This window comes from Macaca fascicularis, chromosome 1 (genome assembly GCF_037993035.2).
Source record: "Macaca fascicularis isolate 582-1 chromosome 1, T2T-MFA8v1.1".
NCBI lineage: Eukaryota > Metazoa > Chordata > Mammalia > Primates > Cercopithecidae > Macaca > Macaca fascicularis.
The window spans coordinates 74,220,503-74,236,971 of record NC_088375.1 but is presented as its reverse complement, the minus strand read 5'-3'; the positions used below and the strand labels follow the sequence as shown (position 1 = coordinate 74,236,971).

General features: G+C 36.0%; 1 protein-coding gene across 1 annotated transcript in view; it reads left to right on the top strand.

The window, feature by feature from the left end:
* The first annotated feature begins 485 nt into the window (after positions 1 to 485).
* USH2A (usherin) overlaps positions 486 to 16,469 on the top strand; it is an 800,507-nt gene continuing 784,523 nt past the window's right edge. The window contains exons 1-3 of the mRNA XM_005540847.5: positions 486 to 528; positions 1,356 to 2,041; positions 5,205 to 5,370. Of these exons, the coding sequence (XP_005540904.3) occupies positions 1,560 to 2,041; positions 5,205 to 5,370 (648 nt within the window). The 5' untranslated portion in view covers positions 486 to 528; positions 1,356 to 1,559. The remainder of the gene's footprint in view (positions 529 to 1,355; positions 2,042 to 5,204; positions 5,371 to 16,469) is intronic.

Sequence of the window (16,469 nt, the reverse complement as noted above, 5' to 3'; positions counted from 1 at the left end):
CTATCCAATTAAGCAGCCAAAAAGTCAGCAATTCCATTGCTTGTTTAGTTTAATTGAAGTCACTGATTTTCCAAACCCAACATTTAGAGATCACATCAGATGCTACTCGTAATCTAAAGAAACGTGTATTATGGAGAGGGTATCCTGGGTGAAAGATACAGCAACAACTGAATAGTCAACAGAAACTTCTATCGATGGGCCAAGCTTTGGGAGCATCAATACATAAAAGTTTAGAATTCCATTTTGTATCCTCTTCTCCCCCAAAAAGAAAGAACACTGGAAATTATTCCTTGTGTGGTGTTTAATAGTGGTAGATCATTTTGATTAAGGAATTAAATGGATTAAGGTGCATGAGAGCAGGAAAGAGGAGGGGCAAGAGGGGGGATTATAGGATAAGGTGTACTGCTACTTTAAAATTATGTATGCATGGTCCCATCCAGGTCCCTCCCACTGCTTGAGGTACCAGCGGAAAGGTTGGGCAGCTCAGTTCCAAGAGGGCCACCAAGCAGACTACGCTCTGAGTTTCAGGTAACCAAGTGTTTGCTGTGCAGAATACTTTACCTGGGCACCCAAGTCTTCCTTCCAGCATTCCTGCTGCTACAGCCTATTTGCTAAGAGTAACCAGGGGTTACAGCAGCGTTGCCAGGCAACAAGGGACAGCGGTCCTGTTGAAGAGCCATTTGTCACACTGAAGGGACTGGTTGAAATGCAATAAAGAAATGGTAACTCAGCTTATTTATCAATACAATTACTTGCACAATATTAGGGATCCATATGTAACCTACAAATTCATAGTCATATGAGGAAACACAAACATTTTGCTAAATATTTAAATAGGACAGACAGATGGTGTTGGGTTTCTAATCAGCTTTACTCTGAGCTTAAAGTTGCTGTACATGCTGGGATAAGGGGAAAGGCCCAAAGTGCTTTGCTAGCTTTATTTTGAGTATCTGCAAGTTAGCTCTGGGTTACAATGTACAGTGCATGTGTAAAGAAAATCTACAAGATTCTTTTCCTTGTTAAGTAGAGCTGGTAATGCTATTGCTAATTCCCTGGGGTGAAGTAACAACATAAACTTACCGTATGTGTAATACATTATTTATAGTTATATATATGTAACTGGTTATACATATTACTGGTTGTCCTGTGGACTTATAAAGTGCTTGATTTGCCCATTACAATCAAGAGATTTACCAAAAGAATGAGTATTTTACTCTGAGCACTGTGCTTCAAAATGTTTTTTGAGAAGTTCAGTAGTGTTGCTTCTAGGAGCTCAAAGTCCACATGCCTGGGATGAGCTTCAGTTTTAAAGATGCAGCAGCTTTCCCTTGATGATCTGTGTTTTTGATTCCCAGATACCAGCTGCTACTCATGTCTTTGCCATTGCTAAGAACATCGTTGGTATTACCTTACTCTGAAAACGTGTCTGCAGTTTCCAGAAAATGGAGCATCGCAACATCACTTAAAGTACCCTGCTTTAAAGAACTGCTGGCAAGTGGCGTGGGCCTGATTATTTCTTTAGGAATGCTTTATCAGGAGGAGAATGCTTTTCTGTAAACATGAATTGCCCAGTTCTTTCATTGGGCTCTGGCTTCTTGTTTCAGGTCATTGACATGTTGATCTTTGCCTATTTTGCTTCGATATCCTTGGCTGACTCACGAGGTCTTTTCCCAAGACTGGAGAACGTGGGAGCTTTCAAGAATGTTTCCATCGTGCCAACGCAAGCAGTATGTGGACTCCCAGACAGAAGCACTTTTTGTCATAGCTCTGCTGCTGCTGAAAGTATTCAGTTCTGTTCCCAGCGGTTTTGTATTCAGGATTGCCCATACAGATCTTCACACCCTACCTACACTGCCCTTTTCTCAGCAGGCCTCAGCTGCATCACACCGGACAAGAATGATCTGCATCCCAACTCCCATAGCAATTCTACAAGTTTTGTTTTTGGAAATCACAAGAACTGCTTTTCTTCTCCTCCTTCTCCAAGGCTGATGGCATCATTTACTTTAGCTGTATGGTTGAAACCTGAGCAACAAGGTGTAATGTAAGTAGTAGTGTGGGTATAAGCTTTCCTAGGTTCCAAAAGCCAGTAGTAGTGAAGATCATTGCAGTCTGAATTCCAAACCAGAAGTGGAGGCTAACAATATAGAATTCATGCTATTGAAGATTAACTCTTCTAGTTGTTTCCCCATTTAATTTTTTTTCTCTTCTATGGTTGAAGTAGACCATGACAAAAAAAAATGTGTTAAAATAGTTGATTGCAGGCAAATGTGTTTGTGCAGGAATCATTTATTTTCTATAGCTTAGCTTGACCTTTGGTCTTAGCCTCCAAAGCCTAAACCAGACTCAGAGTGAGTTTTAAGGCCTGGAAACTCACAATGCACATAATTAATATTTTCAAAATCTTGATCTGGGTTTATATAAATAACATTTCCTTACTAGGGTATAACATTTTCATTGGCCATATAGTTCTCTCAGGCCTCGCGACTGTTTTCTTCATCCTCGTTTCCCTAAGAAGAGCTGTCTTGTTTGACTCATGGAAGATGTTCAGTAATATAAATTGAATATATTTAAAAAAACCCATCTCTAAAAAAATACAGCTTTTAGTTATTTATCTTGTGGTGTTTTCATTTTCTAATTAGTTAAGAAATATGTAGGTAATGTGAGAGATTCTCAAAAGCTTTCATGCTGTTCATCCCAGAGAAATGCCTTCAATGAGTCTGGGTCTTATTACTGCCATTTTTGTTATTTAATCACCAGTTTTCATTCTGTAATCTGTTCTCAAGCTGATATCTAATGAGTTTCTCCTAAATATTTATTGCCAACTTGAAGATTTTAATATATAGGATCATTTTGAGGAATTTTTGCTTATCTTTTGTCTTCCTAGAGGGCTTTTGGCCCTTTCTCTTGACATTTTCTTTGTGTGACAGCGTTGACTGGATATCTAAAAACTTGTGAAACAAACCAGAAAAGTATTACAATCTCATAAGCAAATATGACTTAAATATCTTTGGTGTTTAGTTTCAATTTGCCAAGTGAAAGTTGGCATGTCTTCATTTTGTTTTAAATTTGGATTAATCAGAAAATTAATCACAAACCATTCCAATTTCTATATCTCTCCTCAAAGAAAACCTTGTTTTCTTACTGTTTGAAATTCTAGTAAATTCAAGCTACTCAGTTTATATAATTAGTATCCGAAGAGTCTTAAAACATTGTCTTTCGACAAATAGGGCTAAGATAAAATATCCTTCTGAGCTTGTAGAGGCATATCTGTACCAAATTCATCTTCTATTGACATCATTTTGTATAAATAAGAGAGAGAAGTATTTACAGGGTTGGAAGAACATGGTTAATGGTTTTGAGAGTTCCTTGTATCAAGGTCGTTTCCATTTTCAAAATTAAAATACCTTTGGGAATTGGGGGAATTTCGGGGTGTTTGCACTAGATAAGTAAAACAAACAAAACATGGATTATCCAATTATTGTTTATTCAGGAGCAGAATAAATCCAGTTCCTAAATATTTTGCTACCTGCCTTCCTCTCACATTTATTATCTACCAAAGCTAGTATGTTTACAAGCAAACAAAATAGCAAGGAAGATAATCAATAACATATTAAGAAATGCATTTTCAGTAAGCTTGGGGAAATAAGTCTGCATTTGGTAAATACATTCTTGAGTAATGGTCGAATTCTCACTCGTAGATTTAAACTGAAGAAAAATGAATAGGGCAAACTCTTTTCAGGTTAAGACCTGATGGGTAGGGATAAAAACAAACTCACTTCAGTAAATTAGAAATATTCAACTACTGAAGGGTTAAATATACAATTTGCAGAATTTATATAAAACTTTTATTTCTACTTATATAAAACTTTTATTTCATGTAAATCTATTTGCCTAAATTAAAAATATACTTGCACTTATAACTTTATTCCAAATATACATACAAAATATAGTAAAATTGTGACAGTAAAAGAGGGACTATTAGTGTTCTATAATCTTATTCTTACCTCCCAACACAGGAAAAATTAGATGCAAGTGATAGATGCAAGTGAGAAGAAATTATCTGTGAGAAACGTGCCCTTTAAGGAAAGCTTTAAACCATCTTTAGCAGCAGTTCTTGATTGGCTCAATTTTATACCTTTGCCTCTCTGATACTTCCTACCAAATTTTATCACAAACTCATCATTTTTTGAGAGACTACTGTATACTAGGTGTCTGTGTGTATCCTCAGAATACTCACGATCTAAATGATCTAATGGAGGGTACAGATGGATGAGTGCTATTACCTAGGCAGCGCAGTATGTTAAGGGAGCACAAAGTGATACACCTCAACCAACCCTGAGCCAGAAGAAGGGTGCCAGGACCAAGCATAATCATTCAGATGCCAATGCTGAGTAGGAGGTAACCATGTGAAGAAAGGAATCCAAGGTCTGAAAGTTGTGTCACTCTAATAAAGATAGAGATAAGTTAAAATAATTTGATAACTTCCCTGACACAAGACCTAGAAGTTTTCTGAAAACTCTTCTACTTTTTCAAAATTGTATTTCACTGTGTTCCAGAAGGCTGAATGACCTTTCACCTCAGATATTTAACATGATCTCAGTGCCTCAGTTGGACTGTATGGTCATAGAGAGGTAGCCAGTCATCTTACAGACACTGGCTTTGGCTTTGGGCCAGTTGATGGGGTGAGTAGAGACTATAGCTGTCCATTCTTTATTTCACCATAGGAATTAAATAGAGCGATTCTGACTTCATGGCTACCAGTTTAGAGCCTTCCATAGACACTAAATTAGCTTTACGTTAAAAAAAGAAAAATTTGCACTGATGACTGACTACTCAAGCGGCCTGTAGTGTGTTGCACCACTTCCTCTAAAAGAAATAGCAGGAGAACTAATGAGCCAATAGCCTAAATGTTAGTTTTGTGGAATGATGCAACCACTTTAGTTTCCATCATGAATCTTTAATGAAGGGTGCTGAGGCTTTGGGGAATATATTGTAAATAAGAATTCTATTGTTATTGAAATAAAGGAATTTCTTCATTGGCATAAAGCTTGCATTGAATATAATGACATTCAGGCACTTATTCATAGTATACCATTTTGAGCAAAGTTTGGGGTCATTTTAACACCACTGTAACTGCACAATACCTTAGCATGCCTTTTTGGTTGGATGCTGACCTTTTCTCTCTTTTCTGGTTGCTTCCTAAGGTGTGTTATTGAAAAGACAGTAGATGGGCAGATTGTGTTCAAACTTACAATATCTGAGAAAGAGACCATGTTTTATTATCGCACAGTAAATGGTTTGCAACCTCCAATAAAAGTAATGACACTGGAGAGAATTCTTGTGAAGAAATGGATTCATCTTAGTGTGCAGGTGAGTAAAATAAAAAATACTTAACATTTGGTTAAACACAAGGATTTGTCTTCCTTTCTCTCCTTTAAATGGCATCTACTCACAAAATCTCCAGCAGTATCTTTTAGATTTCAGGTGTGTATAAATGATAACTAAAGAAGAAAAATATTTAAATGACCTAATGACGTATCTCTTGATATATTAGCATTTCCTCCCCCTAAATTGCTGTAAAAGCTCTCACAGAAACTTAAAGACAATGCTGTCTGTAATTATAATATCCTCAGAAAATTTTTGTTTTATTGGGTTAGTATATTCTCTTTTGTTTAAAAATGTGTAAGGGCTCATTTGATGTCTGGTACTAATTTTACTTGTCATGGTTGTATTAATACCCCAGCTTGATTTTTACAGCTGTCTTTCTCAGATAGCAACTGATGATGTGAATAAAATGTGTCTGTTGCATTAAAACAGTGACCTTAGAACTAATGAACTTTACACTCGAGGCACTCAAAAGGTGTTATATTACTATTTTAGTTGTCAACCACAGTTTGTATGAGCCTTAGAAGCTGCTAAAGGCTGAGAGAGCTGTGACATGTCTGGTATTTACAGTCTCCAGAAGAGAGGCACGGTTCATCCTTTTGCTTTTTCAGGGCACTGGAATGGCCCAATGCAGTTAAAGCCACACTTGCCTTTCAAACCAGGTGTATTAGTCTGTTCTTGCACTGCTATAAAAAATACCTGAGACTGGGTAATTTTTTATAAAGAAAGGAGGTTCAATTGGATCATGGTTCTGTGGGCTATACAGGAAGCATGATTCTGGCATCTGCTTAGCTTCTGGAGAGACCTTAGGAAACTTACAATCATGGCGGCAGACAAAGGCTTAGCAAGCACTTCACGTGGCCAGAATAGGAGCAAGAGAGGGTAGGGGAGGTACTACACACTTTTAAACAACCAGGTCTCGTGAGAACTCCATCAGGAGACTAGCACTAGGTGGATGGTGTTAAAGCACTGATGAGTGCTTTATGCCTCCATGTTCCAATCACCTCCCATCAGGCCCCACCACCAACGTTGAGGATTAGAATTGGACATGAGGTTTGGGCAGGGACACAGAGCCAAATCATGTCACTCGGGGTGCTGGGTACCACAGTTTCAAGTGTGAGCTCTCATATGAGCATCCATCCAGTGGCTCATGTGAACCTCACTTGAACTAGACGACACTTACACACTCATTCATTTTATAAAAATTATCTTTGATTTCTCACTTTTTTAAAATCGTGAAGCAGATAATGAGTGTGCATCCTCAGAGGGTCTTGATAATTGTTATGTGGCTTTCAGATACTAAGGTATGAGTTTAGCAAATGTGATTGGCAGGGGTCAGTGTTTTCATACACAACTAGAGTTGAAATGATATACAAAGGGGACGTCATGTCTGACATCAAGGCTTGTCCATAGGCCACGATGGTTTCAGACTCTCAATGCTTATTCTCCATGTGTTCAGTAGTTAACGGATAGGAGACCGATTTGTCCCAGTCTTGAAGTTTCCATTGTCTTGAGCTCTCCATTCTGCCCACTGACCAGTCCTATGGAATTGGGTTTTAATATTACAAAAGTAGAAATAGAAACTGTCAAAGACAATGCCATCTTTACAGAAGATGCCAAATAGATACGTTTGTTGCATATTTTTGTATCAACAATGACAAAAAAATCCTCTTTACTTGCCTTTATTTTGTGTTATCTGTGAAACTGTGCCATGTTTTGGCAGGCAGTAGTACATTAAAAGCTTTACAAAGAAAGTTTAAAATCTAAATGCAGAGAGGTAACCATGACTGAATTACTCTCTTGGGAATAAAATGCTCTTAGAGTGCCTATTGAAATCAGCATTATCATTTCAATACATGTCAAATATGAGTCATTTCCTAGTTTAGGCAAAATTTCTTCATAAATCTTTAAATCTTTCCCTTCTTTCAAGAAAAGGTTAAAGTACTTATGATTTAATGAGACTGCTTTATTTCATAACTGTTTGACTATCAAGAGAAAACTTGTCCTTTTCGATTTGTACACTCTTTTATTTATTTTTTTGCATAAGTTTTAAACTCTTCTGAATTTTATATTAAAACTAAAGAACTAGACAGTCACAAAATGTTAGAACCATTCAGATCTGTCATTTAATCATCTAGCACTTATTTGAGGGGTACCCAGCATTATGGGAATCTGGATATACTCAAATGAAAATTGAAGAACAATTATTTACTCTAAAATGGAGATCTATATAAGGTTCCTTTATATTGGACACTAGTCTGAATATGTTTAAGGTATTATGAAATTTATAAAAATCCATATTATAGTTTTTTGTGTTTTTTTTGAGACAGAGTTTCTCCCTTGTTGCCCAGGCTGGAGTGCAATGGCATGATCTTGGCTCATTGCAACCTCCATCTCCCGAGTTCAAGAGATTCTCCAGCCTCAGCCTCCCGAATAGCTGGGATTACAGGTGCCCACCACCACACTGGCTAATTTTTTGTATTTTTAGTAGAGAGAGGGTTTCATCATGTTGGCCAGGCTGGTCTCGAGCTCCTGACCTCAGGTGATCCACCTGCCTTGGCCTCCCTAAGTGTTGGGATTACAGGCGTGAGCCACAGTGCCCCACCTACATTTTTAATAAGGAATGTACTAATTGCTCAAAAGTTGTTAAAAGAAGTAATGGAAGCCAGGTGTGGTGGTTCATGCCTGTAATCCCAGCATTTTGGGAGGTGGAAGTGAATGGATAGCTTGAACCAGGAGTTCGAGGCCAACCTGGGCAACATGGCAAAACCTCGTCTCTACAAAAAAAACCCTAAAAAAATTAGCCAGGTGTGATGGTGCATGCCTGTAGACCCAGCTACTCAGGAGGCTGAGGCTAAAGTGGAAAGATCACCTAAACCCGGAAGTCAAGGCTTCAGTGACCCATGATCATGCCACTGCAATCCAGCCTGGATGAAAGAGCAAGATCCTATCTCAAAAAAAAAAAAAAAAAAAAAAAAGCGACAGGAAGGACAGGAGATTAGGAGTTGGGAAATCTGATTTAGGTTATGCTACTCTGTAGTCTTAAAAATAAAATTTATAGGAATCCATATGATAGTTGTCTAATAAAGAATGTACTAATTGCTTAAATATTGTTATAAGAAGTAATGGAAGCTGGGCACAGTGGCTCACACCTATACCCTGCCCGTCTCGACGTCTCAAACTGAGTCATTTGACTCAGTTTCCCCAGTTACATAAAAAGATTGAACTAGATGAACAAAATGAGGGCCTCTTGAATTCTTCATAAAAAAGTAAGTGGAGTGTAGCGCAAGTCATTAAAGTATGGCAAGCTGTTGAGCTGTGTAGGGTTATTTAGATAGTAAGTGACAGAGCCAGCCTCATTAACCAATGATCAGTCTATTCTTCTGTCTTCTCCCATGCTGTCTGGTATTTACACAAAAACGGGTTTTTTTTTTTTGCTAGCTTTTATGGACAAAATATAGAGAAATGTAGCTTGTTACTATTCCATTGTATAACTGCAAGAACATTTGCAGAAAAAATATTTTAGTGCAAAATGTATCTTACTGTTGAATGATCATATAATGCATCTAAACTCCATTTAATTTGGGGATTAGGGACTTTTATCATGCTAGGCATAGGATAGAACAAATGATTAATAATCTTGTTTAGTCAAGTTTCAAACTACAAACCTGCACTTTATGTATATGTGTATTTTCAGCCATCTTCCAAATGGCCACAAATTGATGAATTTATACAATGTGTGTGTTTCTGTGCATGTGTAAAACTAAAACATGCAACTCTATTCGTGGAATAGCCCAGAAACCAGAATTTTACTTTGCTGCTTATAGTGATTTTATACTGGTTTGCTTATACCTGGTGACATAAAATTAATTAGCAGATCTCAACTTATGCTTTATCTCAGACAGTTCACTTGGTAACAGCTTCCCATCAGTAAAATCAGAAAAACGTGGTTTTAAATAATTAAATCTCTGGGGGAAATGATGCCAGGACATCCAGACATACCAAAATTGGAAATTGAATTTCCTAAACAAACAAACAAACAAACAAAATGCTCAATATTGCTATGGTAATGAATCTCACAGCTTTCATTCTACAACTAGCATTTTAAAGCCTCAACCTGTTGGAAAATGATTAGTGTTTAAATTAATATTCATTTAGGGACTTCAATCTTGTAGGATTGCCAACTGAAATTTTAATTTGGGGTTTAATATATTGGCTATTTCAAATTATATCAAGCTAAAATTCATTATGCCATCTTTTATACTAAAACTAGAAAAAATCAATTCATACTTTTTGTTATCATATAGGGAACACTGATAATATTAGCAAAATTTTAAAGCTTAGTTTTCATATTGAATCAGCACATGGTGTAGTTATAAGATTTCCTTTGATTACTCTTATAAAAGTTTTGAAATATGTAAAAAAATTTACTTTAGCATTTTGTTATGGATTGGTAAGTAAAACAATTTGGAAATAAGTCGATGTGTTTAGTGGCATTTCATTTAAAAGTAAAACTTTACGGTTTTCTTTGAAAATATATTTTGCCTTAAGCAGTTCCACACATTTTATAGCACAAATAGCATCAAAGAATCATCAGTATAGTCATCCTTCTAGTAATTATGCAGAACTGCAGTAAGACAATTACTACAATTTGAAGCTGATGAAATACTACAGCTGTGGAACCAAGAAATGATTTAGCATTGGGCTTGTTCACATCTTCTATGCTATTTTGAGGGCTCATTGATACATTGACAATTCAAGAGCCATAGATGACTCTAGCTACAATAGTGTGAAAAAGAGCAGTTCTAATATGATACAATGAAGAAAAAAATGCATGGGTAAATAAAGTTTTAGGAATCAATAGATGAAGGATAGGAGTTTCATAATCATAGTTTGTTCATGAAGTATGCTCTTTTGATTTATGTATTCAATCTAAGAAAGAAAATCTATTGATGGTTCTGGAGGAAAAGAAAATGCAATTTAACCAACATTTGTTAGAATAGATAAACCAAGTCTCTCAATTAATCTCTGAACTGTATGCCCATGTGCACTCTTTATAAAGGTGTTTCCGTGTTCCTATTGATTGAGGGAACATAAAACAACCATGTCACCTTATGGAAGCCTCCTCATTTAGTTCAGTAAGCTCTAGGGCATAGAATTCTCATAAGAATAACATCCCAGCCCCACTCCCACTCCAAGAGAATCTCAATCCATATTACTTCTTTAATATATCATTGCATTCAACTCTGACTGTATGTGTGTGTGTGTATGCATGTGTAAGTATGCATGTATGTGTGTGCTAAATGTTTCTGTGTGCAAAGCCTTCTCTTTATTTCTACCCAGCTGAGTTAACAGCTCAGGTTAGCTGAATAGTTTTGGGTTATTTAAAATAAGTTAAGATCTATAGAATATAATGAAGTTTTTCAAAACAATCAGTTATAAATTATCATAGCTGCTATTAATCACTGCTTTATGTGCACTATATGAAACATGTTACATACTTGCAGTTATACAATGAAATAGTGACATACTTGTAATATGTTTCATATAGTGTTAATAATAGTTATATGCCATTGACTTATATTATCTCCATTATAGAGATTTTAAAATATTAGCCTTAGGAAATTTAAACTACCTGCCTACATTTATAGTCTCAAGTTTCTCTGACCTTAAACTAAAAATAATAACTTGCCATGAACCTGGGTCACTGAGCAGATCTAAACAATAGTTTTTAAAATTCTCCAAACTGAAAAAAAAAATGGCACAGAAACCCAAAAGAACTGAAAACATATATTTGTAATGTAAATGTAATTTTGTATATTTATACATATTTGTACATATTTATAATATAAACATTTGTAATGCTTCAGATATTTATATGATTTATACAAATAATTAAATGTATTTTGTAACTACGCCCTTCATTGATACAAGCAGTTTAACTGTACAACAGAATGTAATTTTGTATAAAGTTCTACTCAATATTTCCATGTTTTATGGCAGTTGGGATAGACTACAATGGCTTAAAGAAAGAATATTTCCCTTAAGCCAGTCTGATCACCTGACCCATGCCATATAGAATCAACCCTTATTATGATAAAATATAAAGAAGGAAGAACTGCTACTTGATTATGGAAGAGGTAAAACCATCCAAGTAAAAAAGTAATTATTCTCTGTGCATTTTTGGCATGTGATTTTAAAATGTAATATTTAAGCAGAAGGCAAGGCTTTAATTCTTGACCTTTTAGTAAAAAATTGTGTAACCCTGGGAAAACTATGTAACTCCTCAAAATGTTAGGATACCCATTACAAATTGGAAACAAACAAACTTGACCTATTTAGCTTACACCATAAATTTGAATATGTAAAGAAAATAATGTCTGCTAAAACACTTTATAGCGTGTAACTTCCTGCTATGATGGAGCTTACAGTCTGTTCAGAGCATAAGCAATCAAATAATTATACCAATAAAAGCAAAATTATAATTGTGGTAAGTGCTACATGATCATATGAAGAATGATTTGGTCAAACCACTGAAGTCAAGAAAGGCTTCCTTGAGTAAATGTTATTGAATATGTATATTAGTTTTCTAGGCCTGTACTAAAAAACTATCACAAACTGGTGGCTTAAAACAATAGTTAATTCATTATTGAAGAGTTATGGAGGCTAGAAGGCCGAAATCAAGGTGTTAGAAGGGCCATGCTCTTTCTGAAACCTCTAGAATCCTTCCCTGCCTCTTCCAGCATCTGGTGTTTGCACAGACACCTGAGTATGTGACTGTGCTACCTCCTGGGATTTGTCTGCCCACAGCAAGGTTGGGAACCCAGAAAGGGAAGCAGGAGTGCCCAGGGTAGCCACCACCTACCGCATGAGGAACAGAGCTGGCGGCAATCCTTGATGCTCCTTAGCTTGTAGCAGCCTCTGCCTCCATTATCGTATGGTCCTCTCCTCTGATCGTGTGTGCCTTCCCTTCTTATAAGGACATCAGTTGTAGTGGATTAGGGTTCTTCCTAATTCAGTAGGACTCATCTTAACTCAATGACAGTGAAAAGACACTACCCAAATAAGGTCAGAGTCACAGACACATAGGGTTAGGGCTTCAGTATGACTTTTGATGGGACACAATTCAACTGATTGTAAGATTTATTCAAAAGAATGCATAGGATCCAACTGGGCAAAGAGTGTTGATAAGAACGTTCCATAAATGCATAGCAAATAGTGTAAATGCCCTTGTGTAAAAAGAAATATGTTACATAGACTAAAAGACCAAGGTGGTTAGAGTGTAGCTGGCAAACTGGGACACGGTGTGAAATGAGGACAGAACAGTAGGAAGAGGCTATGTGTTAAAGAGAATCATTGGATATGTTAAGATTTTTTAAATGGGACTCTATTGAAATGTTTTATGTGAAGGACAGGAGATAAGGGATGAGAGTAATGAAGGAAAACGTATGACATGCACAGATTATCTTTTCCTAAAGACTACTTGGCTGCAGTGAGGGAGAATGGTTTGCCTGAAGACAAGTGAGAAGGGTTGTTTTGGTATTTTCATGGCCCAAGTCAGACGTAAGTGTTACTTACTTAGATCGTGAAGACAATAGTGAATACGTAAATGAGTGGTCAGCTTTGAGGGAAGTTTAAGAATTAAACTAAAGGGTGTGTTGATGAAGGAATGTGTAATTTGAGGGAAAGAGAGTTGATGAATCCCAGCTTTCTGGCTTATATAATTGTAGGTGCAGTGATTTCTTGTTCCCAAACAGAAATACTGGAAGAGAATCAGATTTTGAATATGCAGCACATATGAGTTAGATTCCAGTTTAGGGTAATAATTATCAACTATAGAAATTATTAGCATTACTGGAAAACTGTAAAAAATATTCTGATGCCCATACCCCTTTGGTCTAGGTGGGGCGCAAGCATTATTTCTTTCTTTCTTCCTGCCCTGGTGGATTTAAAAAGAGTGTAACAAAAGAAAATGTCAGTCTACCATTGATGAGCATTTAGGGTGGCTACAATCTTTGCTATTGTGAACAGTGCTGCAATGAACATATATGTGCATGAGTCTTTATGATAGAATGACTTGGATTCCTTTGGGTATATATCCAGTAATGGGATTGCTGGGTATAATGGTAGTTCTGCTTTTTGGTGTTTGAGGAATTGTCACACTGTTTTCCCTAATGGTTGAAATAATTTATACTCCCACAATCAGCATATTAAACGTTCCTTTTTCTCTGCAACCTCACTAGCACTGTTGTTTCTTGACTTTTTAAAGAACAGACATTCTGACTGATATGAGATGGTATCTCTCATTGTGGTTTTGATTTACATTTCTCCAATGGACGGTGATGTTGAACTTTTTTCATATGCTTGTTGGCCACATGCATGTCTTCTTTTGAAAAGGGTCTATTTATGTCCTTTGCCCACTTTTTAATAGGGTTGTTTGTTTTTTTCTTGTAGATTTGTTGAAGTTTGTTATAGAGGCCAGCTATCTGACCTTTGTCAGACGCATAGTTGGCAAACCTTTTCTCTCATTCTATAGGCTGTCTGTTCACTCTATTGATAGTTCTTTTTGCTGTGCAGACTCTTTAGTTTAATTTGAGCCCATTTGTCAATTTTTGTTTTTGTTGCAATTGCTTTTGGCATCTTTGTCATGAAATCTTTGCTGTTCCTATTTCCTATGTCCAGAATGCTGTTGCCTAGAGTTTCTTTCAGGCTTTTAGTTTTGGGTTTTACATTTAAGTCTTTATTCCAACTTGAGCTGATTTTTATATATGGTATAAGGAAGGGGTCCAGTTTCAATCTTCTACATATGGCTAACCAGCTATCCCAACATTTATTGAATAGGGAGTCCTTTATCCATTGTTTGTTTTTGTCAGCTTTCTTAAAGATCAGATGGTTATAGGTGTGGTGGCCTTATTTTGGGGCTCTCTATTCTTTTTTATTGGTCTATGTGTCTGTTTTTGTATTCATGCTGTTTTGGTTACTGTAGCCCTGTAGTATAGTTTGCAGTCAAGTAATGCAATGCCTCCAGCTTTGTTCTTTTTTGTGTAGGATTGTCTGTCAATTTGGGCTCATTTTTGGTTTTATATGAATTTTAAAACAGTTTTTCTTTTTTTGTTCTTTAAAGTATGTCATTGCTTGTTTGATAGAAATAGCATTGAATCTGTAAATTGCTTTGGGCATTATGGCCATTTTAACAATATTGTTTCTTCCTATCCATGAGCATGAGATGTCACACAGACCAATGATGTTTGTTTGTGTCATCTCTTATTTTTTGAGCAGTGCTTTGCAACTCTCATTGTAGAGATCTTTCCCCACCCTGGTTAGCTGTATTCCTAGGTATTTATTCTATTTGTGGTGATTATTTCACCTGCTTCTAATCAAATCTATTTAGTAGCTTTTGTTAAACTGTGTAGCCACTAGTATATAGTAGAACTCCATTATCCTTGGTTTTGTTTCTGTTGTTTGTTACCCACAGTCAACCACAGTCTGAAAATATCAAATGGAAAATTTCAGAAGTAAACAATTCATAAGTTTTAAATTGGGTGCTGTTCTGTGTAGTGTGATGACATGTCAGGTGGTCACAGCTACCTCCTGCCTGGGAGGTGAAGCATCCCTTTGTCCAGCAGCTTCTCCTTATTGTCTATGCTCCTAGCCCTTCAGTCACATAGTAGCCCTCTTAGTAATCAGATCAGCTGTTGCTGTATCACAGTTGTCACTTGTGTTCAGGGAAACTGTATTTTACTTCTTAATGGCCCCAAAGTGTAATAATAATAATGCTGGCAATTTGGCTATGCCAAGAAGCCATAAAGTCCCTCTTTTAAGTGAAAAGGTAAACACTCTCAACTTAACAAACAAAAGAAAAAGATCGTATGCTGAAGTTACTAAGAAATACAGTGTAAGAATGTATCTTCTGTCCTTGAAATTCTGAAAAAATATATTGTTATAATTGTTCTATTTTGATAGTTATTGCTAATCTCTTACTGGGCCTAATTTATAAAAATTAAACTTTATCTTGGGTATGTATGTATAGGAAAAAACATAGCATATATAAGCTTCAGTACTGTCCACGGTTTCAGGCATCCATTGAGAGTCTTGTAACATATCCTCAATGGATAAAGGGGGACTACTGTATGCACAATATATGTAAATACTCAAAAAGAGTTTTGTTTAGCTAGTGTGTGTAAGAAGATTATCACAAGTCACACCGTAGTGTTTACCTTTTGCCAGTCTGAATGTTATCAGTCTAATATTTTATAGCAAAAATTTAAGTTCAGTGAAAATTTCCCTATGGAAACACTTCCAATCAAGACCTACAGCAAGCCATGAATAAATTAACATTTAAACTTGAAAACTGACAGTTGAAGAAGAATTTAGCAATTAATAATTTCTGCTAGAAAATGGTGGTTTCTCAGCCAATAGCTATAAAGTATATAATACATGTAAAAGGAAAATATACAAATATCATATTGGACATATATTACATATACTACTAAAATTGAAAATTGCTATAAATAGAAGAGTATGTTCCAATGTCCACTTATTTCTTTTTTAACAACCTCTAGTCTTGAAAATGCCACTATGGTAATTCTGTCAAATTTGTAATGGTTGGAATTTGATGGTAGTGCTTTTGAAAACCTGTATTATCTAATGGAATTGTCATTTGTATTATATCATTTTCACCTAAAAGCCAAATACAATAAGACTTAAATTATTTTTGCTTTTTTTGTGGGTAGTCATTTTTGTGCCCAAAGGGCTAACTGATGCCTTCAGTTATACATGAACAATTCCCACTAATGTCAGAAAGAACAGTGTGCATATAACCTAGGGCAGAGTTTGGCCTATGGAATGTATCACTCAGTAATGGAATGGAGAATATGACTTTATTTAAACATGGACTTGAATAGTTTTATTTTTCCTTACTGTTTCCCTTGGCATTTCTCTCTGTAAAGTGCAACATTCAAAAGTATTCTATGCAGCTGTAGTGTCCTGGATGCATAATAAGGGCATATGTTCAACGCAAGTTTAAATATCCATATGAGCCAAAGACAGAGTAATCAACATTAAAAAAATTAAGACAACTTTTC